The sequence below is a fragment of the Rhamphochromis sp. 'chilingali' genome, assembly GCF_963969265.1.
Source record: "Rhamphochromis sp. 'chilingali' genome assembly, chromosome: 2".
NCBI classification, from domain to species: Eukaryota; Metazoa; Chordata; class Actinopteri; order Cichliformes; family Cichlidae; genus Rhamphochromis; species Rhamphochromis sp. 'chilingali'.
Window position 1 is genome coordinate 24,610,519 of NC_137930.1, and position 26,401 is coordinate 24,636,919.

Consider the following 26,401-nt stretch of genomic DNA (forward strand, 5'->3'; position numbering starts at 1 on the left):
ACAAAACATTATGCTTACATTCATAATAAATCCACATAGATTTAATGTATTACTTTCCAAGTAAGAAAATATAACCATGTTATACTTTAAACAATATGTTGTTTTGGTGGTCCATGTAAAAGCCAGAAAACAACATTTTTATGATATGTCAAATTACTGTTCACAGCATACTGCAAAGTATTTAGTATTCTACAGTTTTTCTGAACTGATAACACACAAGCTTTGTTTCTTTGTATCAAATGCACAGTTTTCTAAATCTAGTATTAAATTAATCGCTCTCCTGGCAAAACATTTTCTTTTACAAAGTTAGATGCAATTTGCAGATCTAGTTTACTCCTAAATACACTCTCACTCACATTTTCACACTGATATACTTGTGAAGCTTAACGGAAACCGCAGGAGGCATAAGTTAAGCACATTTCCTAAGAACAACTTAAAATTGTTCAGGCTTGCTGTTAATTATGTTATTTACTCAGTTTAAGCGGTGTCAGATTGTACAGCCGGTAATTATGAGTAGAAAGTGGAGCAGGACAAAGAATTCAAACCACACTTGTCATGTTCTCTGTGGCTGAATACTGAATAGTCAGTGCATTTACAGGAAATTGTCACTTTATTAGTCACACAGTGCAGGTAAAGGGTTCGACCCTCTTTTGCATTCTGAACTGCTTTAATTTTTCATGGCACAGATTCAACAAGGTGCTGGAAACACTCAGAGATTTTGGTCCATATTAACATGAAAGCATCTCACAGTTTCTGCAAGTTTGTTGGTTACACAGCTATGATTGGTTGGGTTGAGATCTGGTGACTGTGGAGCCCATTTGAGTAGCCCATCTGGCACCAGCAAAAATGCCATGTTTAAAGTCACTTAACTATATTTCCTTGCTCAGTGCAGCAGATTGTCTTGTCCATATCTACATGCCCAAATGTACTGAACTGCTGCCATGTGATTTGCTGATAAGACAGCTGTGTGAAACAGTTTAACAGATGTGTATAATAAAGTGGCCGGAGGAATGTATACATTTGTGCAATTTGTAGAACAAACAGATTGACCTTTTCTGAAAATATGTGCTCTGAACATTGAGTTGGATTGTTTTAGTGTGACATATTCATCAGAGTCATGATAGTCATATTACCAGAGGAGACTTGTCTAAATTCAGGTTTTTATTTTATAAACTGGGTTTTGTGTTTTTAGATGACAGAAATCGCCAAGAAACGTGTCTTAACAGTTGCGAAAAACTGTAATACTGTGCACATCCACAAAAAAGTCGACATTTACAGAAAAATGTCAAATACTGAGATATTTTTTTTTGCAATGATCACTTTACAAATTGCATAATTATTTGAACACTTACACCAGATTTCAATAATCTCACACACATATAACACACATTTACTTCTAATCTAATGTACATGCAATTTTGCAGCTTGAATTACTTCATACTTATTTGCTATAAATACAATTATTATTTAGTTTTATCTAAATTCTAAACTTCTTTTGATTTATTTATAGCTGGTAGCTCGTGTCATACAGCTACTCAAATGTTTTTTAGTGCCTCGTTATGATTTTGATGCGTCTTACAGATGCGCACATTTGAAACATGCAGCATGTGCATGTATTGCAGGCAGGCTATGGATATAAAACATGTTATTCGTTTGGCTGGACATCAAGATACCAGTATTTCTCTTTGTATCTGGAGCTTTTATATAAAGCCCACACACACACACTCTTGTCTGGTTTATTAATTCTTGTGATTTTTTTGTGAAGTTTAATTCTTCAGCTACAGTTGTTTCACATTACAGCTAACAAAATATCAATTTGCTTTACAAAGCAATCTCAATCTGCTCAGCCAAGAAAGATTCTTCTGAGCTTTAAAGCAAAAATAATTAACTGTGAAAAAAGTGTGACATTTCTATTGAAACAGGCCTGTCGGAGTTTCTTCCACTGATAATTTGACTAGAGTACATAACATGCGTTGTGGATCACAACTGTAGATCCTCTCTTTTGAGCTGTGAATCCAGTTGTTGTGCTTGTTGACCGGTTTATGCCTCTCGCTGCAAATATTTTGATGCTTTCACATTTTCTCTTTGTCCATTTGTTTAAATATAATGCGCTTTCATTTTGATTCAAATTGAGGTCTTTGTTAGAAGCTGAAGCTACAAATTAGCGAATGCATGATTTAGGTTTGTGGCAACTGGTGGGACAAGAAACAAACCTAACAGTTTGAATGACTTCATGAAACTCTCTGTGTTGGTCTTAAAATAAATGTAACATGACAATATTTTAGCTCAGGCATTGTAGCAGTTTGTTGAAACTGTACAGCAGCACTCCGATGCTAGCCTTAGCTCAGCAGCATGATCTTAATGAGAGTGACTGCATGCTAATGCTAATGCTAATGCAGCTCACCCATTTGTGGTTCATCTATCACAAAAACTGAGCAAAAATATCAACAAAATAGCAGAGAAAAAACAAAACAGGGCACCGCCAAATTCATTAGATCTCACAGTATGGGTGCCATGAATGACATGCAACATTCATGGAAATATTTCAAGCTGGATAAAGGGATGAACCAATTAAATCGAACTGACTGACAGACTGATACATCCATTAGTAGTCCAGTTTTGTGTTTTGAATTTGAGGGGCTCTTTTTGGTATTTTTAGATCGCAGAAGGTGCTGGTTAAGTCTGTCAGACCTGATGCAAGTTGAAAGTCATGACACAATACAGTAAACAGAGACATAAGAGACAGCATGCAGTGCACAGTGATTTGTCCTTATGTTTTTAGCTCGATTTGAAATTACGGAGTATGTGGCCCGCTTTTGTATTGCTTTATTACTATCATTGGTGCTGTCGTTATTTGGTGCACTCCAAATGGCAGGGTTCTTGAGAGCAACATTAAATGCACTGACAAAGCACAGCTATTGTTACAACACTTGCTGCACTCTGAAATTTTGGAGAATTGGAGCCTGATTTTCTGTCTAATCTTAGCAAACATCAGCCATCTTAATGAATGAGATGTAACTTGTTTTGGATAACAATCAGCCCTTGAAATACCTTTCTCTCTATTGTCTGTACTACGATTAGTGATCACACAGAACCACTGCATGACATCATTTTATCCATATCAGAGCGATCCTATGATTGCATCATCAAGGGTGTCAGCTGTGAATAAAACCCAAAATGATAAAGTATTTTGGTTAACATTTGCATTTTCCCTGTCTGTCTGTAAATCCGTTTGTAACCAGCAGGCATCGCGTATTTACTTCATCCCTCTGCGGAGCATTTGATTCGCTGCGATGAGCATGACGCTGATGATAAATGCGATAGCGAAGGCACAAATCAGGCTTTTACGCACACAAGTGTGTTTTTCCTGTTGTGTTGGGCTTGCTGCGGAAAGAAAGGGAAGAAGAGACAGAACAAAACTGCGTCAGTGGAGCTTTAGAAATGTATGAAATACTATAAAAATGATATTATAAGACATACTATCAATGTTCACATGGGACTCTGGACTGTTCAGGTGGTTCTCCTCAGTCATGATGATGTTCTCAATGTCTTTCATAGTGAGGTGGTCACGGAAAGTATCATAAAGCAATCTCTTCAGCTCATCCACTGTCAGTTTCTGCATGTCGCACTGGGAAAACAGAAAACACCAGGAGAGGTCTAATTAGCAGAGGAAGAACTTCTGCCTTGATGCCCCTCAGTGATGCACATAAATTGCAGGTCAGCAATAAACAGCAGTGTATAAATATTTTATAAAAATCAGATATTAGAGTAATTAATTTGATTATACTCCTGATTGTAAGGAATGGGGATACCGGTGTCCACAACATGTGATGCAGTTATCTGACTGGGGTGTAGTTTGTGAGGGATTGATATTCAAATGACTAGATTAAACTTTATTGGTGGGGATTATGGGACAGTACATACCTTCCAAAACACAGAGTCAAAGTCTGCTCCGTTGAACTTGTCAGGCATTCCAGCAGCAGAGAGTTTAGGACCAAGTAATGTGACAAACTCTTCAAAGCCAACCTGGCCATCGCCTGATGAAACAAGCGAAACATTGACGAGTCATTAACGCAGCTCACATGTTGGAATAATTGCAGCAGAGAGAGCAAGAGAGACCCACCATCCATGTCAAGTCTTTGGATGATAACCTCCAGCTCCACCTCATTGGGCATGTAGCCCAGTGAGCGCATGGCCATCCCCAGCTCCTGCTTAGAGATAAAGCCATTCCCATCTCTGTCAAATACTTTGAAAGCCTCACGGATCTCTGCGAAGTGAAAGAAGGCACACAGAACGAACATGTTACTTGAGGGCTATCGTTGAACTGGCGGATTTTTAACATGTTGGTTTCAACGTCGGCGAGTAAAGGGTGTTTATTTTTAGAGTTTAAAGTAAAAGCAGCTTCAAACAGCTGCTGTGGGTCACAGTTCAAAAGGCTATAATCCCTCTGTCTTAGATGTTTGTGTTTTGAGAAAGAGGAGGCATAGCTGAATATTGAGTGTTTGAAGAGTGAAAGCAACTTTTTTTCTCCAAGTTTCTTTATTCCATGAGCCAGAATATTTCACAGTAGTAAAGATATTCATTTCTTTTTTGAATAAATCCTACAGAAACTATGCTCCTCCTCCAAATACTGACTCCAAAATAAACTCAGTTCGGTAAATGTTTGGGTAAAATGTGTGACAAGGAGTGGGAAGCAGACAGTACTGAAAGAACTATTGGTCTTCAATGTTTTGGAAATGTCTAATACAGAAAGCTACAACCTTTTGAAACAGTACAACTAATTATCAATTGATTTTAAATGATAATGTTAAGCATGCTATCTAAAAAGAGAAACGCAAGTTGCTTGTGAATGTTCTGACCACCAGGCACAGGGAAAAGACACCCAGAACCTTCTAGCTGTGAGGCGACAGTGCTGCCCTACTGCACCCTGCTGCTGGTATACACGAGTTAAACAAGTCAAAATACACCAAATTACTTTTATCTATTTAAACCAAACAGCAGAAACTTTAAATCTAAGAGTAAATTGCCTAATTTCTTGTTGGCCAGCTGTCTCCTAATGTTGCACCTTAAAAAGAAGAAGAGGTACAAATGTGATCGTTACAGTGCACTGAAGCATACAAACTTTTGCCCTTAAAGACGTACATATACACTGGAACTGCAGAGACAGAAATAGACCTTTAGTGTACACTTTTTATGAGAGTGTAGTTTGATTGTTTCAGTAGAATAGACTGAGACAGAAACGCTGCATTTTAAAATTTCAGCCCACAGAACATGAGCAATATTAAAAGTTTCAGCATCCCAGTGAGAGACAAAAAGAGGAGATGAGTGTTTTAGAATCATGTACTGCAGTCTTTCTTTCTTCATTTAAAATGCCTAAATTTAAAATGACCACCAACAAAACCCTTCTTCAAACCTGCAAAACAGTTTACATGTTGCAAAAGCATAAAATTGCTGCAAAACTCATTACGCTCTTGTAAAATACAACTGCCTCCATAATTACCTACAAACTATCATTTTAATAAGCGCATGAAGCACTAACCACCCAATGAGTTAGTGTATGTAAATGCGTGGTTGTGGCTCATCTGTGTGCAGGGCAGAGCAATTTTTTTTTTTTTAAACGAGTAAACAACTGTGTACACAGAAAAATCCATCTGAATAAAACACACTATTAATACAAATAAGGAGAAAGTTGTTTATCCTTCACATCATATTGCAATATTGTAGCTAGGTAGTGTTGAAAGTGTTGCCTGAAGTGAGGTATCTGAGTGAAGCTTTGCAGAAATTATTCTATAAATGTAAAGCATTTAGTTTGAGCCAGTGCTTTGGCTCCAAGTGCTAATGGTTTTGTAGATAGTGCTTCAAAAGCTACCGTTAAAGCTTGAGCATTCAGACAGACTGTAATACTACACAACCATTAGCAGAGAGGTGTTTGAACATGTAAGTGCGCAATGTAAAGTTCAATCCTCTGGTAAATAATAATGAATGGCAAATAATGAAAAAGGCAATGCTCTAGTCTTCCTGGCTAAACTATTATCTGCTTTGTTTATCTGTATCTTGTGTTATCTGTGACAGATATTTAAAGGATTTCCCACTGTGATGCAGTGTTATTCTTCATTCATAGTAAGTGATCTTCTGAGCCAGTACCTGCTACTGTGGTCATAATACAATCACTTCTGACTGAAGGCTGCAAGCAGGTTCATGTGTTTCTAATTAAAACTGCAACTTTTGGTAAATAATCCATAAACATTGGCATTTGGCTCCTGTCCTCACTCGGCATCACTGTATTCTGTTTGAAGTGGTGAAAAAGAGCAGTTGCACTTCAAAGGCGCTGAATGCCGGTAGTTCTTTGATGTAGATCCTCAAATATACAAGACTATTGGATGCTAGCTCAGCTCGTTGCTTGATTGGATGAAACAAGAAACAAAATGAACTGGAAGTCTAATTTTTACATCAATATATCAATGATATAAGCCGATACCTGAGCAGTGATAGCCCGAGACACTGCAGAGAATAAAAAGGTGGAATTAACAGAACAAACACGTAGACATCCACCTAATCCACAAGAAACCTATGAATACTTAGACATTCATCATTCAACACCAGAATAAGCTAAACATACACTCTTTTATCTTGAAAATTGCTTTAAACCAAAAGGCTTGGATGAACTGTTCATATGTAAAGCATGTGATTACACTGGGTGCTTATATGATGTAGAAAACCAATTTGCATGCATTTATGTGACTTGGCAACCACAATTAGCATGCAAGCCCAGATGAGGACGAGCACTAGCTATCCATCTTGTGCACATGAATGAGTGCAGTTTTTAAGTGATAGCTTGCAAATTGTGGTTATAGCGGCAGTGTATAATCCTCTTTAAAAAATAAAATAAAGCACTACAAGACAAAGTCTTTGGAACGTAAATTGAGGTCCTTCTGGACAAGTGGCACTGTCTGTGCAATACCTTGACACATCAGACACAACATATTTGTCTAAATTACTCCCAGCAGCACTGCTTGAGTTTTGTTATCTTCCCTGAGCACAATCCCAGATTCAGTGTTGTGACCTCTGATGCCAGTGACAAATAATGAATTCTCTTAGCCAGCTGAGCAGTGGCTGGACTACAGATTGTTTCACACACTGAGGAATGAATATTTATCTGAAAAAAATAAATAAAATACACACATGGAATCATGAGGGACACAATATGTGTTTACTTTGTTGAAAATTTTGATTATAATTTGCATTTTTTAACATGTAAATGTTGTTTGTCAAGATTTGATCCTCCACAGACTGAAGCGCTTCACTATTTTTTTTCTCCCTCATGTATTGATATCGCCAACATAATTGATTGGCTTATTTATGTAGCTGAATATGTAGATTTACTTCTGATAAAGGCTGTCCTTTTTAAAGTTAAAAGAGACGGACGTTTATCCAATCAATACTGACATCTTAACTCCCGGTGTGCCCACATGGGTCAAGCTCATTTTGCAGAAGGAAGTACTACAACCTTATTGATGTGGTAAGACTCAACAAAAGTCAGTGTTACATGATCACTGACAGTACTGTATCCAGCTCCTGTGTGCCACACTGGGCATGATAAAGTACTTTAAGCACCCCATTGTGAGACGTTCGTACTAACATTGCATGTTACATATCCCTGGAAAAATGTTCACTTGCAAATAAACAAATACGCACAGGTAAACACACAATACAACAATAGCAAAGTGATGGAACTGAATTTTTATTTAAAGTGTGGAAAACATTCAGCCGACTCAGGTGTTTACTTTGAGTCCTTGATCAGAATATCTGTAACCTTGCACTGCTGTGAGGGTGCACCCACTCGGCTGTCTGAAGCCAGGTGGTGAAAATCTTTGAATCACTGATTTGATGATTTATATTCTGTCTGTATGACAGAATATTTTTAGTTAATTCTGCAATATGAGAGTGGAGGAAAACAATTTGAAAGCAATATTATCAAGCAAATTATTAATATTGGTGTGAAATAGGTGACTGCTCAAAGCAGCAACAGTAGCGTGGCTCCTAAAATGCTGTGAAATGTGTCAGTGGTTCAATCCAGACTAGAAGTTGAAGTGTCCCTGGGCAAATATGGAGGCCAGATGCATCCAGTGGTGTTTGTGTTTGATCGATAAACTTCTGTATATATAGAATAAATTGCCATGTGAATGAATGAATGTGGCACAAGACATTATGTAAATGCTTGACTGTTTATTGTTACATTTATTCAGACACGAAGACCGTTATGAGCCGAATCAAATGTAAACAAAGTGTCAAGGTGTTTAGTTTTTTAAGAATGACCTCATACATTATAAAAGATGGCCACTTTGGTGTCATCCACTGTTCGCCATCTTAGAGTTTCGAAAACAGATCTGCTGAGACTTATCGATCTTTCTTTTTACAAAATGGTTTTTATATTCAATATTCATCAGGCAAGTCATGCTGGTGAAAATAGCATTTGGAGACCATGGCCACCACCTTTAAATGTTTGCTCTGAAGGTTGAGACCCATTAATAGTCCCCAAACCACATCAGTCACTTGCTGTCAGTCTCCTATTGAATGGGTCAAGTTGGCATTTACATGTGATCTGAATATAACAATACGCTGATTACCTGTGTTGGAAACTGCAAATCTGTTGCCATGTACATACCATGAAAATCACAATAAAAACAAACTTAAACTAACTTAACTATGATACAGATGAGTTGAGCTAATCGGTGCAGATGGACTCAGATTGATTGCAATCTGTCAGCAATCCATCTGCATTTATAAATTAGATGGTAATTACTGTCAAACCTTCACCAATCTGTTTGAGGAAGAATCCATTCCCAGTTGGGATTATTTGGAAGCAAGCTATCTCCCACCCAGAGGCTCGGGGTGCTGCACACTCAACCTCTGAGCAACAACTTGGTTGCCACAACTACTTTCAAAATCTGTCTCCGAAAGCTAAAAAGTTTAATTCATCCACCAAATTTTCTAGCTGCAAGGAGGTTGCTGTCTTGTTTTTACTCTGGTGTAACAGAGCCATAAAGCCCTCAGCTAAGTGTTTTTATTTAAAAGTCGGGAATGGAAGTCGTTTTGCCCCCTGGTGGCCATTAGAAAGAAAGCAGCTTTAAAGTATTTCTGTGCTGGCCTACTTATCAATCCATCTAAATCAATTTTTAAAAAAATTATGTATTAAATGAGCACTAGAGATTTAGAAAGGAGTGAACAATACAAATAAGAATTGTATTATCTTGGAAAGATAACACAAATCACAAATAAAGTAAAACTGTTTTCCGATTTGGGAGGTCCTGCTGGGATTTTACTTTTGGATGTAAAAATAACAAAAACTCTAAAACAAAAACAACTTTTAAAAATAACTCCAGAATCTTAGCTTTTAGCATTTATACAATCAATCACAAAATGCCTGTTGTTTGTGCATGAATGATTAGGTTTTAATGAGATGAGTGAAAAAGCAGTTATGCTGTTATAGTTTAAAAGAAAGCCAACAGAAGGGCTCACGGAAATAAGTGCTGATGCGTAGATAATATGTAATGAAATAGAAAGGGACAGTTTTTTCATGAAGAATATATGTGTGTATCACACTTGTATCCAAATCCAAAACACAAATTGCTTCTGACTGCTTCTGTTTAACGCTACAGGAAATGAGAGCAGCCATGCCTTCAGTTATTTTTTTTCTGATATCTTATGATGATAAGCTAATTTATCTAGTTATCTTAAGATATCGATGCACGGTTTATCTAATTGTGGAATAATAAATCTCATTTTCATCATTTTATACCAAGTCTGAGCTGCTGTGATGCCCTGGGGAATATGACACATAATATGACAAGAGATCCTCTGAAAAGATCCTAAAGATTCTTTATACATTTTGTTTTTGTCTGTTTTTCTCCATGGGACGAAGGAGGCTTTAAAAATACTAACAATAACAATTTTCTCCTTTTCTGTATCGTTAGCTTCATGGATAAAGCATAACTTTAGGCTGTTGTTGATGAATGATTCATGGGTGAAAGTTATTTATCATGATTTCACTTTAATAAAGCGAGCGTGGTTTTGCTTCTTGGCATAAAGGTTAGCTTATCTTCACAGATAAGGGTAGATTTGTAAAACATTCTCTTTCTCGCACATGCAGATGACAAGAAATGAACATCCTTGCTGCTGTCCATGGATCTGTGCTGCTGAGAGATGCACAGCAGGCAGCAGCTTCTACTTTGATGTGCTTTCGTATTTGTCATTGATGGGAACAATGATAAATAGAAATTAAATCAAGTGTTTTTTAAGTGGCCCATTCTTCCTGATCATGGTATAGTTCATGCTGACCAGCACAGATGGCATCCAGCAAACTGGAGCAACTGGTTTAACTTAAAAATGAAGGAGTGTCATTTATTCAGTTCCAGACTATACTTCAGTCAAGGTTTTGACACGAGCAGAAACCGTGTTGTGTTAAAACTTTCAGATCGACCCTCCTTATTTATTCTCTGCTGTACAGTAACTTTATGTGCACGTACACTTCTGTGATGCTGCTGCAAAACTTAATTTCACTGGTAATTAGATGGTGAAATTACACGTCTTCATAGCTACCGAGATCCCAGAGACAAAGAATTTGTTTTCTTGTGATCAGTTGCATGATTATCTCGAGAAATCAGCCTTTCATTTTCTCAGCATGACATTAACTTGTGATCCTGTTTCGTTACAAAAACTTGCAAACCCAACTGTTTTTACCCATGAATGAACACACTTCACATCCCTTTGCCAAACCATCTTCAACAAATTTCCAAAACACGCCAAGTAGTCAGCAAACAACGTTGATTTGTCATTGGTTGGTTTGAGCACTCTCATTGGCCTTCACACATCTTCTATTACAAAAGTTGAATGAATGAGTCACTTGAGGGAAAGAAGTATAAAAGCATATAATCGAGGGGTATTACTGCAAACAACCATCTGAATTTACTGAGGCAAAGGTGATAATTTCATCAAATTGTTCCATATCAAAGCAAAAAGAAATACTGACTGACAATTTCACAGCAAGTTGGACCAACAGGGTCATAATGGTGACTGTAACCTCGATAGCTGATAGGTCTGATAATTTTTTATCTGTTGATCTGCATTAGTGTAGGTTATTTGAGCTAGTGGCTTCGCCCCACTATATTTAACACCAGCAGTCACTACATTTTATTCCAGTGACTGAGTGTGTCATTGAAATAAAAGAAGCCACATGACACTGACTCAAGTGTAATACTGTCAAAATTAGGAACATGTTGTCTCAGAGTGATACTTTTGTTACTGCACTATTGTAAACCTTTATTAGCCGGACATCCCAGTGGCTCTTTGAAACGCCTTCAGCAGGGAGTACTAACATGGACTAGAGAGTAACATCATATTTCTCCAATATTAACTTCTCTTTATTGGCTCTCTGTAGCTCCAGGATGATTTAAAATCCTTCTTCTCACATACAAAGACTTCAATGATTAGGCCCAATGGTATCTTAAAGACATCACATCCTATGAACTGTCCCAATAGAGCACTTTGCTTTCAGACTGCAGTTCCTAGAACAGTTTCTAGAAGCAGAAATTCAAGGGGAGGAAGCACCTTCAACTTCACTTTTAAAAATCTTTGTTTGTTTGTTTGTTTGTTTGTTTGTTTGTTTGTTTGTTTGTTTGTTTCTTTCTTTCTTTCTTTCTTTCTTTCTTTCTTTCTTTCTTTCTTTCTTTCTTTCTTTCTTTCTTTCTTTCTTTCTTTCTTTCTTTCTTTCTTTCTTTCTTTCTTTCTTTCTAGTATGAGCTGGATCAAATGACCCCGAACCATCCCTGCTGCTACCAGCTCATCCTGCAGAGCCCCTTTCCTTAATGACATGCATGACTGTTGCATGTCATTAACTTTTTGTCCTCTCTTTCCTGTAGTTTGTGCCTTGTCCTTTCTGCAGATCAGCATGTTCCTGATCTGCAGTTATGGGGTCCAGGTTCTTTTTAAAAAATTGTTTGCTGTTTTTTAGGTTTTTTGAGATGAGATAACTGTAAGAAATGGTCCTATATATATAAAACTCAATTTAAATATACCGGGTTCCTTTGATTAATTTAACAGATATGTTTGTCTTCTTTCTTAAATCACTACCTTCTTTTTTATCTAACCAAAAACTTCCAAATTTTCCCTAAATATAACAACCTGTGTAAGCTTCAGCTGGTTTGTCTACAACACCGGTCACTTTAGCCAGGTCTGAGGTCAGGGCTTAAAAGTCTGTTGACCTTCCAAAAGAGTTAAAACATGAACATGAAAGCCGACAGATCCTGCTGACCTTTATGACCGCCTAACAGAGATATTCTTGGTGGTCGCTGGTGCAGCAAAAAATAAAAAAATAAAAAAATAAAAAATTTGAAAATGGTCCATGCCTACTGAAGTCCACTGGCAGACTTTCAGTGCTGCTGACAGGGTCAAAAAAGTCACTGAGGTTCCTTTACTTAAATCCTAATGTGTTTAAAAGCGTGCAGGAGATAAACATCACCAAATATGACATTTTTTTGCATAACAATTAAGAAAATAAATAAATAAAAAGAGATATTAGACAGAGATAGCAGAATTGCAAATGTATAAAGGCAAACACAATTCCAAAAAATCTTGGTTATCTATGAAAACTGTGAATATAAACAGAATGAAGTGCTTTGCAAAACACATATTTTGAATTTGATGGCAACAATGTAAAAAAAAAAAGTTGGGACAGGGCCATGTTTGCTACTGTGTAGCATCCTCTCTCCGTTTAACACCAGTGCATAAATGTCTGGGAACTGAGGAGACCAGCTGGTGGACTTTTGGGTTTCTAGGTGCTCAACAGTCCTGGATCTTCTTTTTCATTTCATGTTGTGCTAAATGTTTTCAGTTGTTGAAAGGTCTGGACTGCAGGCTGTCCACTTCAGTCTCCTGCGTTATGAAGCCATCCAGCATGCAATTTAGGATCATCCTGCTGAAATAGTCATCCCCTGAAAAATACTATTCTGTTTGGGAGCATATGTTGGTGTAAAACCTGTGTATACCTCTCAGCATTGATCTCGTTGCAGATTTCAGGTGCCAATTCCATATGCACTAATGCACCCGCATACCATCAGAGATGCAGGCTTTTTTACTGAGTGCTGTTAACAAGCCAGATGGTCCCTCTCCTTTTTACTCCATATTTTCCATAAAGAATTTAAAAAATGAGTTCTCTGACAACAGAACAGTTTGCCACTTTTCCTCAGTCGATTTTTAATGAGCTTTGGCCCAGAGAAGCCTGGCCTTTCTGGATTGTCATTGCTGCTTCACACTTGGCTTTTTCTTTTCCTTCTTTGCATGATTGAGCTTTTTTTTTTTTTTTTTTTTAATGCAGTGCTACCTGAAGGCCCAGAGATGACAGGTGTCTCACACTGAGTTTCAGCCTCGCATGCAGAGATTTCTCCAGATTCTCAAAATCTTTTGATGATATTATGACTGTACATTATATTCCAAGTCTTTGCAGTTTTATAGCAAGGAACACTGATCAGTAGTTTGTTAGCAATTTGTAGATGCAGTATTTTGTAGATTAGTGAACCTCTGTCCATCTTTACACCTGAGAAGCTCTGCCTCTCTAAGATGCTCTTCTTATAATAACTCATGTTACTGACCTGTTGCAAATTACCCACAATTAGTAGCCAAAATTTTCTCTAGCTGATTACGTTTTGTACTGCTTGCTTGTGCAGCCTTTTGTTGCCCCCAAACCAAATATTTTTGGACATGTTGCTGCCATCAAAATCTGTTTTTATTTACATGTTAAACAGCATCCCTAATTTTATGGATGTGAGGTTGTTTATGATCTTTATATTTCCAAGGTAAATCTTTTATTTTGTCATGTTTAATAGCTAAACTATAATTAATGAGACTGCAACTATGTGAAGTAAAAAATACTCACCATAAATTATCCTTATTGTTAGTGTATCATAGCACAGCATGTGTTAAAATTAACACTTTCTAGAAAACAAACCTCCTCTAATATTTGTATGAGAACAACTGATTGATGACGGCCTCTCTTTGAGCTCTGTAGCTCAGAATTGCTCAGCCGTTTGTTACTAAATAATACTGATAGCATGGAACTCCTCCACTGTGTCATTGCTGCCGAGATTTCCAAAGAGAAAGAGATGCCTGGGATTTGTGCATTTATTTCCTTGTTTATATTTTATCAGCTAATTCTTCTTTAGTCTGCAAGCAGTGTGGATGGCTTATAGTTACTGTAACCTTCCCTCAGTGCTCTCAGTCACATCTAAGTGCTTGAGCTGAGTGAACCCATCACACCATAAGTGCTGATGAAAGGTCCCATTGAAAAATAAAGATAACGGGACAGAGAGTAGCTAAAAGATACCTCTTTCACATTGCTTCTCATGCATGGGAGGAGATAATGTAAATGCTGGAAGTTCAGAGGAAACGACTGCTGCCTTCAGAAGAAACAAACACAAGCAGTGTTATCCTCGAGAAAAGGTATCGACCATGCACTACCACCGCTGAGAAAGCCCTACTGTGATTGTCCAGTTTACTGTAAAAAACAACAACCCCTCTTCACCTTCAGTAATGATCATGACATTGAACGATACGATAATAGAGCTGTTACAGCAGGGGGTAGATGAAGAAGTCTCTTTGCTCCGCAGGAAGTGAACGGAAGAGAATAACAACAGCCTCTTTTCACCGCCCCGAAGTCACTGCTTGAACATGACTTCATACTTCACAATATGTTCCATCTCACCACATTATTAAAGCTCATTTCATGTGTCAGACTCACGCTCAGGTCTCATATCAGATGTCAAATTTACGTGAGTCTAAACCAGATGAATTGCATATGTACATGTGTCCAGTCACATTCAGAGGCTACATTTGCATAGGAGAAAGGAGACTCAGGCCTTCCTGCTAATTGCACCCTGTTAGTCAGGATCAAACAGGACCTTTTGTGTCAGCCAGTTGCTGGGATGAAAGGGATGAAAATAAAGGCGTTACTTGATTCTTTTCCAGAATAAATGGGAATCTTAAATTAGGCACCTTTCTCTGGCAACCTCAGACTGCATGTCCAGAGGTGACAAGAGAAAGTCGCTGGCACTAATTGACATGCTCTACTTAAAAGTAAACTTTTGGTCAACAAATGAGGAGCGCAGTCTTCTTATTAAAAGAAGACTTCTGGTGGAAAACAGTTTAAAAGGTAAAAAAAGAAGAAGAAAGAAATCAGTGGGAGAGATGAGTCACATCTACTCATTAAATAATTCACCTTCCCATGGGAATATGTCAGTAATAGTATGATGACACCCGTGACATCCGTCGTTCTGATACTACATGTGAGTCATATTAATCAGTATCCAGAGATAGCTCTGCTAATGCATTAGAGCAAAAGTAGGTCGGCACATAATACAAATGCTGTCAAAATAATGCGACTTTTAACATCACTAAATAACATTAACAGCTGCTTAGAGCATGATTATATTGAATCAAACAACCCCAACTGATTCCAGGTGACTAACCCCCCCCCCCCCCCCCCCCCCCCCCCCCCAACATTAGCAGGCACCTAACAGTGAACTAATTTGTTCGGGGAGCTCCAGACTTTGCTCTCTTGTCCAGCACACAAACAAAAGAGCTGTTTAAATACTCATTTTTACACACCTTAATTGGCTCCATCCCAGCTTATCGCAAAATAACGAGACAGATGTGAGTTCATGCAGTGCGGATGCATGTAGAAGGTGTCGAGGGGACACAACGAGTACAGAGTGACACCCTCACAGCCCTGTTCTTATCTGTCCTGATGTGCGAACTGAGCGCTTCAAAAATATGATAACGATCAATTGTGATGTGACAAAAAAGATGCACTAACCCCATAGTGTACAGCAGTGAGACGGATTAATACACAAATCACCTTCTAAAACTACAACATTTTAATCTACTTACTTGCTTCTGCAGATTTGTAGCCTGCATGTATTGTTACATTTACACAAACATGCCATCACTGAACACAGTGATGATGCCCTGCACGAGCCCGGCATGTATAAGAGTCCCTGCTGTGTAAAAGTACTTAAAATGACTACCTGCAGCTCTTTGTGGGCTGAGTTGAAAACATGCGACTGGTTTCTTTCAGGAAAATTATTGAGAATTACAGCTTAACTTTATTAGCTTTTGTTTTGAACTTATCAGACAGGCAGCACAGATTTGTCTTCGACTGATGTCTTTTGTTAGGGAAGTGTTGATTTTCTGCTCTTATCTTGTTTTTCTTCTTTTTCCATGCTGTTTTATGATATTCAGGTTTTTATACACATTGTCATTACTAACTTTCTCATGTTTTTCATAATAAGACAAAAGGAAAGTGGAGTTTTTAACAAACAGACGAATTAACTTTACTGTTTAGAATATGCAAACTTCTTCTCCAGTGATATGGATGCATTGCTGGGTCATATTAGGACAAAATTTCCCATTTCAATTTATTTAAGACTGACGTTGACCTTTAACTCGACCTGTAGGATTCTATTAACAACAACGTAGAATTATTATGCTAACTGGCCACTTTATTAGGTACAAATACCTGATTAGACTAATGCAAACCAGTCTATCACTTGAGAGCAACTCGATCAATTTACGTAGAGAAAACCTGCTGAAGTTCAGTCTGAGCCCACAAAACGAGGAAGAAAGGTGAATGAAGTGACTTTAAAAGTGGCATGGTTGCTTCAGAAACTGCAACCAGGATTTCTCCCTACAACCATCTCTAGGGTTTGTGGAGAAAGCTACTTTCAGCTGCTCCCTTAGTCACAGGAGAGAGCCACAGTGGGTAGCTTCGGATGTTTTGATTTGGCAGATCTTTACTCTTCCTGACGCTCCTCCAAAGGGATTTGTATTTCCTCGTCTAATTAAACTGGGAATCTTTTGCTTGTTAGGCAACCGTATAAACCATTGCACCACACAACCAGGAGAGCATATCCAGTGAGTGGCATTTCTCAGTTAAAATGCCTCGTTTATCCCAGAGTTGAGAGGAAAATGGCCAGATTGCTTCAAGCTGATAGGAAGGCAACAGTAAGTTGCTGTGCTGAACAGCATCTCTGAGTGCTGAACTGTGGAGAAGATTGGCTCCAGCAGCAGAAGTCTACACCGGGTACCAGTCCTGTCAGCTAAGAACAAGAAACCGAGGCTACAGTTCACACACGCTCACCAAAACTGGACAGCAGAAGTCTGGAAAAATACCGCCTGCTCAGATGAGTCTGCAACATTCAGTATGGATCCTGCCCTCCGTTAATAATTTAAACTGCTGGTGGTAGTGTAATGGTGTAGGGGATAGTTTCTTGGCACATCATAAGATAAGATAGAACTTTATTAATCCCTCGGGTGGGTTCCTCTGGGAAATTCGATTTCCAAAAAAGCACAGCACCGACAGAAGTTACAGAGTTATACACACACACATATATATAAATACAGAGACAATATAAATAAAATATACGAAGGGGATAAATAGAATAAATAGGAATAAAAATAAAAATACAAGTGAGTTGCACATTTCAAGTATTGAGTCTATTGCACCGTTGACTATTTACAAAAGTATTGCACAAAAGGTATTGCACAGTGAGGTGAAGAGGCACTACAGCTTAGTTGTTCCCTCCTTTGTCCTCCTGTTTCCCCTCCCTCTCCCCTCCAGAGAGGAGTTAAACAGTCTGATGGCGTGTGGGACAAAGGAGTTTTTAAGTCTGTTAGTTCTTGTCTTTGGGAGAAGCAACCTGTCACTGAACAGACTCTTCTGGTTGTTAATGGCCGTGTGCAGAGGATGCCTGGCATTGTCCATAATGTCCATCAGCTTCTTTAATGTCCTTTTCTCTGCCACTGTCACCAGAGTGTCCAGCTTCATGCCGACCACAGAGCTAGCCCTCCTGATCAGTTTCTCCAGCCTGGATGAGTCCTTCTTTGCTGTGCTGCTCCCCCAGCACACCACAGCATAGAAAAGTACTCCAGCAACCACCGACTGGTAAAACATCCTCAGGAGCTTCCTGCAGATGTTAAAAGACCTCAGCCTCCTGAGGAAGTACAGTCGGCTTTGGGCTTTTTTATACAGGTACTCTGTGGGCCCTTTAGTACCATCTGAGTATCATTTAAATGCCACAGCTTACCTGAGTATTGTTAATGACCATTTATGAGCACATTTATGCTTCCGGCTGGCTGACACACCACGTCACAAAGCTCAAATCAAACTGGTTGAAGGATGTGCCTAATGAAGTGACCAGTGAGAGTATATTTTTGCCACCGGTTGAGTATTTATTAGCTCAATGTTTGAGCATTTCCAAGCTCAGTATAATGATGTGAATGAAATATGGCTGTTGCCTAGCGGCAGACAAGGGGAGATTAAGGATGCAGTCTCATAATTAACGTCTTGTGATAGTGTTGTTATTTGAAATTGTGAAGTTTTCTGTCTGGCTGCAACATTAATGACCAGATCTTTGACCACGCAGAAAGCTACATTAAACACACAGCTTATGATTATTGTTTTTAAACCGTATTGTTTACAAGTGTAACACCTGATAATAATGTTCAGCTACAAGTCATTTATAAAACTTTAATTAATGATGAACTACAGTTTACATTACGTTTAAGGATGTTTGATAAGTGGCAACACAAATCTGTTGTAAGTGAAATTTGTGATCATGAACAAATTATTAGCAAATGATTAAAAAATAAAACATTCAGACATTGAATTCTTTGTAAGTCAGATGTGAGTATTTACTGTAGCGTCTCTTTATAACGGTTTTATTTTGATGAGCTATTACTTTTAAGTTAGCCTGTTATAAGCACAATAAATGATTGTGCTATTTTTAACTCTGTTTGTCTTTTTAAAACATTTTTTAAATATTCTGGCATTTTGTTGTGAAGCACTTTGAGATGCTTGTCTTAAAAAGGTGCTACAGAAATAACATTTGACTTACTTATTTAACTACAAATTACATTAAATTTGTGAACGATGGACCGCCAGCAGATTGTAACGTGTCAGTGTTAAAGAAATTCATCACATGGGTTCTGTGTCGAGTGGGTACTGGCCTCAGTCTGAACCTTTGCACCATCTGTGACCTGCCAGGGAGGCTCCCACAATCCATCACTTATTAACGATGTAGTCATAATTTGTTCGTGGTCATGTTCTAATTTAAACTTATAAATGGCTTGATGATTTCTTAATACAACTCTGTATATTAATGTATTGCAAATGATGATCATTAAAGCTTATAAATGATGGAATTACTACAAAGCGTTACCTGCATATGTACAGAGCATGTCCAGCCTCTGTCCTGACCACTGTCACTGTATGTGTATAATTAGGCACCTGCAATACAGTAACACAACCAACATAACACATATAATGCCTGCTTACAATGTTGCAGCAAAAAGGAACTCCATTTGTAAGCATAAAAGACAACAGCTTTGCATACAAAGTGGAAGAAGGCCTGCACTCCACTACAATGCTTGATGTCTGGGGGATTCTCCTGCTGGTTGTGATCTATAAATATTGTTCACATTCTCTGTCGGTGATGCACCGAGGAACGATACAAGCTCGCAGAGACCTCCAAGAGTTTAACTGGCAGGAAGTCACAGCTGTTGTCAGCCATAAAAAGAGTGTCTTATCTGTGCCAGCACATGTGTAGTTAAAGCACCAATTTACTCTGGGTTATGGGGTGTGTTTTAGACATTTTAATACTGACACTGCAAGATCATGTCTTAATAAAATGATAATTTGCACAATTATCAGAAAATGTTGTATATATCATTCCGGTAATCAACAAATGCTGATTTTTTTTGTTCTAGTAAGCTCTAAAACATCAATAAAGACCCACAGACTGTGTCTGTTACCTCATGTACAGTGCTTAACAAATTAATTAGAGCACCACTCAATGTAAGGCTCGCACCACAGCTGCCATAAATTAACAGAATTGATAATTAATACAATAATATTTTATGTTGCTATAATAGTTAATCCACCTGTGTGTGCAAGCTCCTTAATGCTAAAACACAATTCTTGTTGTTTTCCATGAATTTTTAAATTTACCATTATACAAAAAAGCAGAAAAATCATTTTCAATTAAGATGCCAAATTACAGGCACTTACGTACGTGCATTCCTGAACAGAAAAATTAGTTTTAGCACTTGAATTTATTCTTGAGTAATTCTGACTTCTCAAACATGAATTCATTTTGCTATTTGCCTAAAAAATAATAATAATAATATAATATTTATTTATAAATGCGTTTTTTTAAAAACATGTTCTTTACTTATTCTTTTGACAGGTGGTCTAATAAATTTGTATTGTACGAGTCTCCTGTATTATACAATATACATTTTTGAGTGTTTTATTTATTTGTGTAATTATGAATTGGATCAATTCCAATATGGGCATTAGAGGTTATCCAGTCGGTCATGTATAATGGCTCTGGACCTGGGATTTAATATAGTGCTTATTAAATAGAGAGAAACTTGGCACTGCATAATGTCCACATAGACATTCACCTAACAGTGTTTACAGGATAAATGCACACATAAATGTTTCATGGGTTTCTTCAGGGACATGATTAAATATAGTGATTGCTGTTATGTCATTAACATAATGGCTTAATTATCACGTATAATTTGTGATGAATTAGGCAGCTTTTTGTTCCACGGTTACAGAGAGAGTGCCCAACGCCACATTGCCCAGATTATGATTTTTAAAAGATGATTTAATCATGAGTTAAACCGATCCAGTTTTACATGAGGGATCTACAGATCTCAGATATACAAATGCGCACTGATTTCTAAGAGGCGGGAGAACGGCTGCTTTTACAATAGTGTGGCTTCATATCAGGCTTTATGACAAGTGCGTGACACAAGGGCAGAGAAAAGGATAGGAAGCCTTGCTGTCGGCTCTGCCCACCTCGGCAACCATCTGTTTGAAAAACATTCCCTGGGATCTGCATATCCATTAAGAGCTACGAGCACTTAATCAGCCTCCCTCAACTTCACCCAGTCCAGAGGATGTCCTGTCCATTCAAGTCTCTGTAATCCTCACTGTTGTCATTCCTACTGATGCATTTACTTGCTCGTACAGTTTTCAGGAAACAGTGTAAGTTACTGCCTGATTTGGTTGTTGGAGGGGTGGGAGGGATGTCATTATGTTGCACTTAAGACTGTGATCCTAATAAAATGGCAGCTTAAAATGGCAAAGTCTTAAGATGACAGGATTATAAAGATTTATATATAATCTCTGTTGAGTGTTGATTCTACCACTGAAATAATTAGAACTTCTTTTTCATTTTATTGGTTATATTCATCCAATTGCAGCATAAAATCAGAAAACATGTGATTCTGTAATATCTGACTCAATTTTAAGTTAATGCCATCTTCAGCTGTTTTCTTAATTTCAACTTTACATTATAGTTTAAAGAAGTTACGTCATTCCTTACATCATAGTAAATTATATCCTCATTTAAGGTCCCTAGGTCTTGTCGTAGAATAACCGTAATGCACATAATATTTAGTCAATGAAAAAAACAGAGGCACTGCAGTTCATGGTGCTTCTGGGGTACCCCTGATGGTGCTGTTAATGGGAAAATCTGGTGTTTGATAGCTATATATTTTTAAACTCAGATGAAGGCTGGAGGTCAAAAGGTGATGTTTTTTATCCTCTCTGAAATGTGTTGCTGCCCACCTTTATCCAATATGTAACTGAACAGCTGTTGGAAAATCAGATCTCACCACATGCCCACAAATCATTAACAGTTTTCTGCATTAAATTTGAAGAACTTGTGAACAGAGAACAAGCTATGTGATATTTCACATTCAGTCCCCTGTTGCATCCCTTTAAACTTCTAAAGATGAGTGATGTTTGAACAGATTTGTTTTTTTTTCTAAAACCCTCTGAAAAGGTCACATTTGTAGAAAATCTCAAAGGTACTGGATATTATATGAAGATGAATAATAATATTTTTTGAGCTTTTTAAAAACCGTTGCACAAAACAAAAACTCTTGACCTGGGTTTCTAGTGACTACGCCAGAGATTCAGGTAAAACTCTCCCCACAGGCTATGTGCTCAGTCCCGTTTTGCAGATCCACTGCACAACATTTTTCCCCATCTTGCCACTGTGTTTCAGCTAACGAGTGGGGGGTTGTTTAGACAATGCATCTTGCAGCTCTTATGCTGCTGGTTTACTGGTACAGGAGAAAATCAGTCAACACTAAAACTTGGAGGTAAAATGAAACTCTTTAACTTGTTTGTCTGGGACGGGTTGTTCTATGTACTGTCCACGTTGCAGCACGTGTCATTGCACAGGATGCAAGGTCCTCTTGTCCTTGTATTGTGTTTTTTTGTGTGTATTCCAAAGTGGCAGTCGACCCGTGCCTGAAACAATGTCACCAAGAAAAAAGTCCCATTGATTTAACCGCACAACTCATCGCCTGCATGCTCTTCAATACTAAAAACTGACATAGTTTCTGTGAGCCTGATGATGAGTTTAGATGTTAGGATACATGTAGAGAGAAAATGGAGGCTTGCGTAAGTTATTGGCAGCATGGCACAGAATGATAATAATCCTATATGAAGCATAAAATGTTATCTGTTTTATCAGGTTTGTTTTTCTGACTGCGACAGACTCACTGAATCAAGGATCATTCTAAACATGTCCAGTTGCACTTGGAGTATATATGTGCACCTTGCAAGAAAAAAAAATATTATCATAAATATGATTATAAAAAGTAATTATGTGAGCTGTGCAATCAGGGAACTTCTGCCCCAATATAATTAAAGATTTTGTGGATGAAACAACATTTACAGTCTGAATTTCGGACCTCTATGAAGAGAGGGGGGATTTTTCAGAAACCCTGGACTGCAGCAGACCAAAAAGGTTCATTTAAGCAGTGCTGCAGCTCCCTCAGAGTGCGTTAAGGTGGCGCAGCAGTGAAAGGGTACGTTGGAGGCTGCGGATTCAAAGCCTTGGACTGGCTCTGTGCTGGTAAACAGGAGAAGTTCATCTTAAACTCTCTTGCCTCCCTCATCAACTTACAGTTCTCGTTAATGCATTTTACCTGCCACTGGAGCAGGTGAAAACAGGAAGATTACTTGTTTACTGTGGGCACTGCTAGGGTGTGAGGCCATGCAAACGTAGCAGTGCATTACATGCTCAGTGAATCCTCCCTGCAGTAAATATTCATGGTTCAGTGGTCTGTCTTACTCTGAATATTTAATGACTCAATTAGTAAACTAAAATTTGGAAAGACTCGCCCAATACCTGAAAAGCTGCATGGCCGTTGATGACACCACCCGCCAACATTTTACTGCTGTTGTTCTTTTCTTGCTTTTCCATAGCCAATCTTTTAATTTAATTTATATCGTGTCTGCAGATAGCGGATTTTCAATGTCAAATGAGTGGCTCGAAGCAAGGGCAGGCAGCCACTTGTGAGGACCGGGCAACCTACAGACAGAAGAAAGGGGAAATGGAATTCCCTATGCATAAAAGACTTGGCGATATCAAATCTGATCTGACTTATCTCTTTATTGTAGTCTGCCTGGCTTTGTTCCAAATCGCTGCCAAGTGTGCATTCTCATTGTGAGGACCATTTTGGCAAAACAAAACCTCTATTTTTAACAACTCGGCCCTACAGTTACAATAGCAAGTGTGAATTTAATGCTTAAGTGAATCTTTCACTTGCCCTTTCTGTACAGCATGAAATCTTCTTTTCTTCTTCTTCTTCTTCTTCTTCTTCTTCTTCTTCTTTTCTGGTTAATGCAATTCATAAAAGATGAAATGATGCAATTTATGGATCAAAATGAGTCCATCGTTCAATCTCATTGATGAGTTTTGTCTGCCTTCGATTTTCAAGTAATCTGCAGTTTTATATTTATGAGTTTGACATTCATTATAGTGTTTTTGTCCATTACTGGATCCTTCCCTTTTAACAAAATTCAGAGTCCCTCTACTCGTCAGTCTGTGTCTCAGTCTTGGCTGGATGAGTAAATAACAGCAGGTGCAACGGAGTCTCATAGAGGTCAGGGGTACAGCCGAGAAATGCAGTGTATAAACATGCAGTCTACTCACAATATAATATCCCGTTGCTGTGATTAGATGATAAATTGAAATTTTTGGTTGATGTATGAATGGAAAAAGCACGATTAACTATTTCTACAGCTTAATTTTGTGCCAAAAATCATAAGCAAGAAAAAAAGTAAGAGCATAGTTTGTCCGTATTTTCCCCAGCACAAAACTATAAACCATCTAGATCTTACACACAGAGATCTGGTGTCGGATTTGTTGAAAAGGTTGTACAGCGCACACCCTCTGGAGCTCTCCAGGGTCCTGATTTGGCAGCTAAACTTCGAATTCGGGAGTTACAGCTGTTATCGTTACTGTCACTGGTTGAAACCATGCTCAAAGCAAGCAAACAGACAGATAGCAAAAAAACAACAAGCCTCACCTTCCACTTCATCCTCAGGCAGGTTAACAGGGGTCCGGTAGGTGAGGACATCTGGAATAGTGCAAAGTCCCTTGTACATGAACCTGGTGGTCACAGCACGCACTGGCATTTCTGCGAGGGAAAAGCAACAACTGTGTCTCGATCTTCATATAGCCTCGCTCTCCGGAGTTTTGACAGACCCTTTGCTACTGTCCTTGATCTTTTAGGCAAAAGAAACTCAAGCAAATGAAAGGAGGTAAACCTTCCCTCAGCGGAGTTCAACCTTCCTCTTCCGAGGGCAGAAAACACGAGTAAAATCACCTCGACTGAAAATGCAGATTGTAAATCGCGGTTGGTTTCAGTGCACAGCCCCTTGCAGCACCGTGTTGTGATCAAGACACGAGGCGAAAAGGCAAATAAAATTGGCGTGTAAAACTTTTACTTCATAGCTTGTTGAGCAAAGCGACAGTATGTCTAGAGCCCTAAATAAAGCCTCAAACGAGCAAATATTTGGCTTATATTAAAGTCAAGATCCAAATCAACGAGATAAACAGGCTAATTTGCAATTCTTCCAAAGCTCCTGCATCACAGCATTAAAACGAGGAAAAGAAACACGTAAAAAGAAATGGGAGAAAAATTCTACCCTAAAAAGATAATTTACCTATAATGTTTCTTACTGATTCCTATAAGGAGTCTTGATCTTTTAAATAGTGTGTTCCCGGTATAGTCTGCCTCACTTTTCTTCCCCGTTTCGGCATCTTCTTTAAAAAAAAATGTAAAAATAGACAACACAAGATAAAGCAGCAGCGCTGGCGTGCTGATCCTATCCGGTAAACGAGGCGGGAAACAAATCTTGTAACATTCTTTTTTCCTGAAGAGCAGCTTGAAGGGAATCCTGGGTGACCCCCTCTCATGTGACACAGACACGGTGTATAAGGCTGTGATCCTCTCTCTCCAGCTCTCTGCTTCAGCCTCAATTGGTTCTCACAAAGCAGCACACACACAAGCACCCGTGCACGCACGCTTTCACCATACTGCCACCGCCTCCATTAAAGCGCAGCCTGTGACTGCTTCCAAACTGCCCGCCTGTAATGCGATTATCTTTATTCTTTGTGCTCGGCAGTCTGTATAAGTGCTAACACAATATAAAGGTCTACATGTCTAACAGTGAGAATGGAGCAACAAGTGTGGCTTTTGAGCCCAGTCAGCCTATTGTGATTTGCATTTTTTCTCATTTATCGCTACACCGAGCCTGGGAATAAAAAAGTGAAAAACTGAAAGTGAAAAAAATATCAGGGAGAATTGAAGCGTGAATTTCGTGAGATGCAGAATATATTAGGGAATTTGGAATAAATGCCGTGCTCGTTAGTGAAGAACAGTTTTCTTTTGGAGAAACAGACTTTGAGAGTAGCTTATGCATTAGTGACTACAAAGCTATCTTCCTGCAGGCGGTTTGCTTAGTATAGCAAAGATTTGGAGAAGCGGTTGCTGACCAGAAGGTAAAAAAAATCCCTCCACCAACACTTTTAAGACTCTCTAATTCATCTGGTGGTTTCTGGTGGCTGTTACACTGAGCATGCAGGAGGCAGCATGCGTTATGCCCAGGCCAAAATGTTGAATGCGCAGTTTGCTGTGCAGTTTGCTCATGGGCTGGCAGTGCCTGCGTTAAAATGGCACGAAAAGAAAGAAAATAACTGATCAAAGAGTTGAAGCTGTGAAGCTGGCCTGAACCTGCAGCAAACACGGATCTAACTTCTTAGTCTGAAAAGTGGAGGTATGTGAAATCCCATACACTCATACACGTCTATGGTTTTTAATGGTCAGCAGGAGGCGACTCCACTTGTTACAAAAAAGAGGTCGGAGTGTATGTAGAAACCTGTGACAGTGACAGGTCACTGATCTGCAAGCATAAACATAGTAAGTTAAATGGTGGTGGCAAGGGTGCTCAAGGTGGTTCTCGAGTTTGTGTGAC

At 38.5% G+C, this 26,401-nt stretch overlaps 1 protein-coding gene across 1 annotated transcript; it reads right to left on the minus strand.

Moving 5' to 3' along the window:
• Positions 1–1,795: 1,795 nt before the first annotated feature.
• Positions 1,796–24,559, minus strand: cabp7b (calcium binding protein 7b; the record flags this gene model as incomplete). Its single annotated transcript, XM_080875589.1, has 5 exons — positions 1,796–3,384; positions 3,481–3,628; positions 3,925–4,037; positions 4,124–4,267; positions 24,451–24,559. The coding sequence occupies 5 exons, from the start codon at positions 24,557–24,559 to the stop codon at positions 3,257–3,259; spliced, it is 642 nt and encodes a 213-aa protein (XP_080731715.1). The 3' UTR covers positions 1,796–3,256.
• Positions 24,560–26,401: the final 1,842 nt, after the last annotated feature.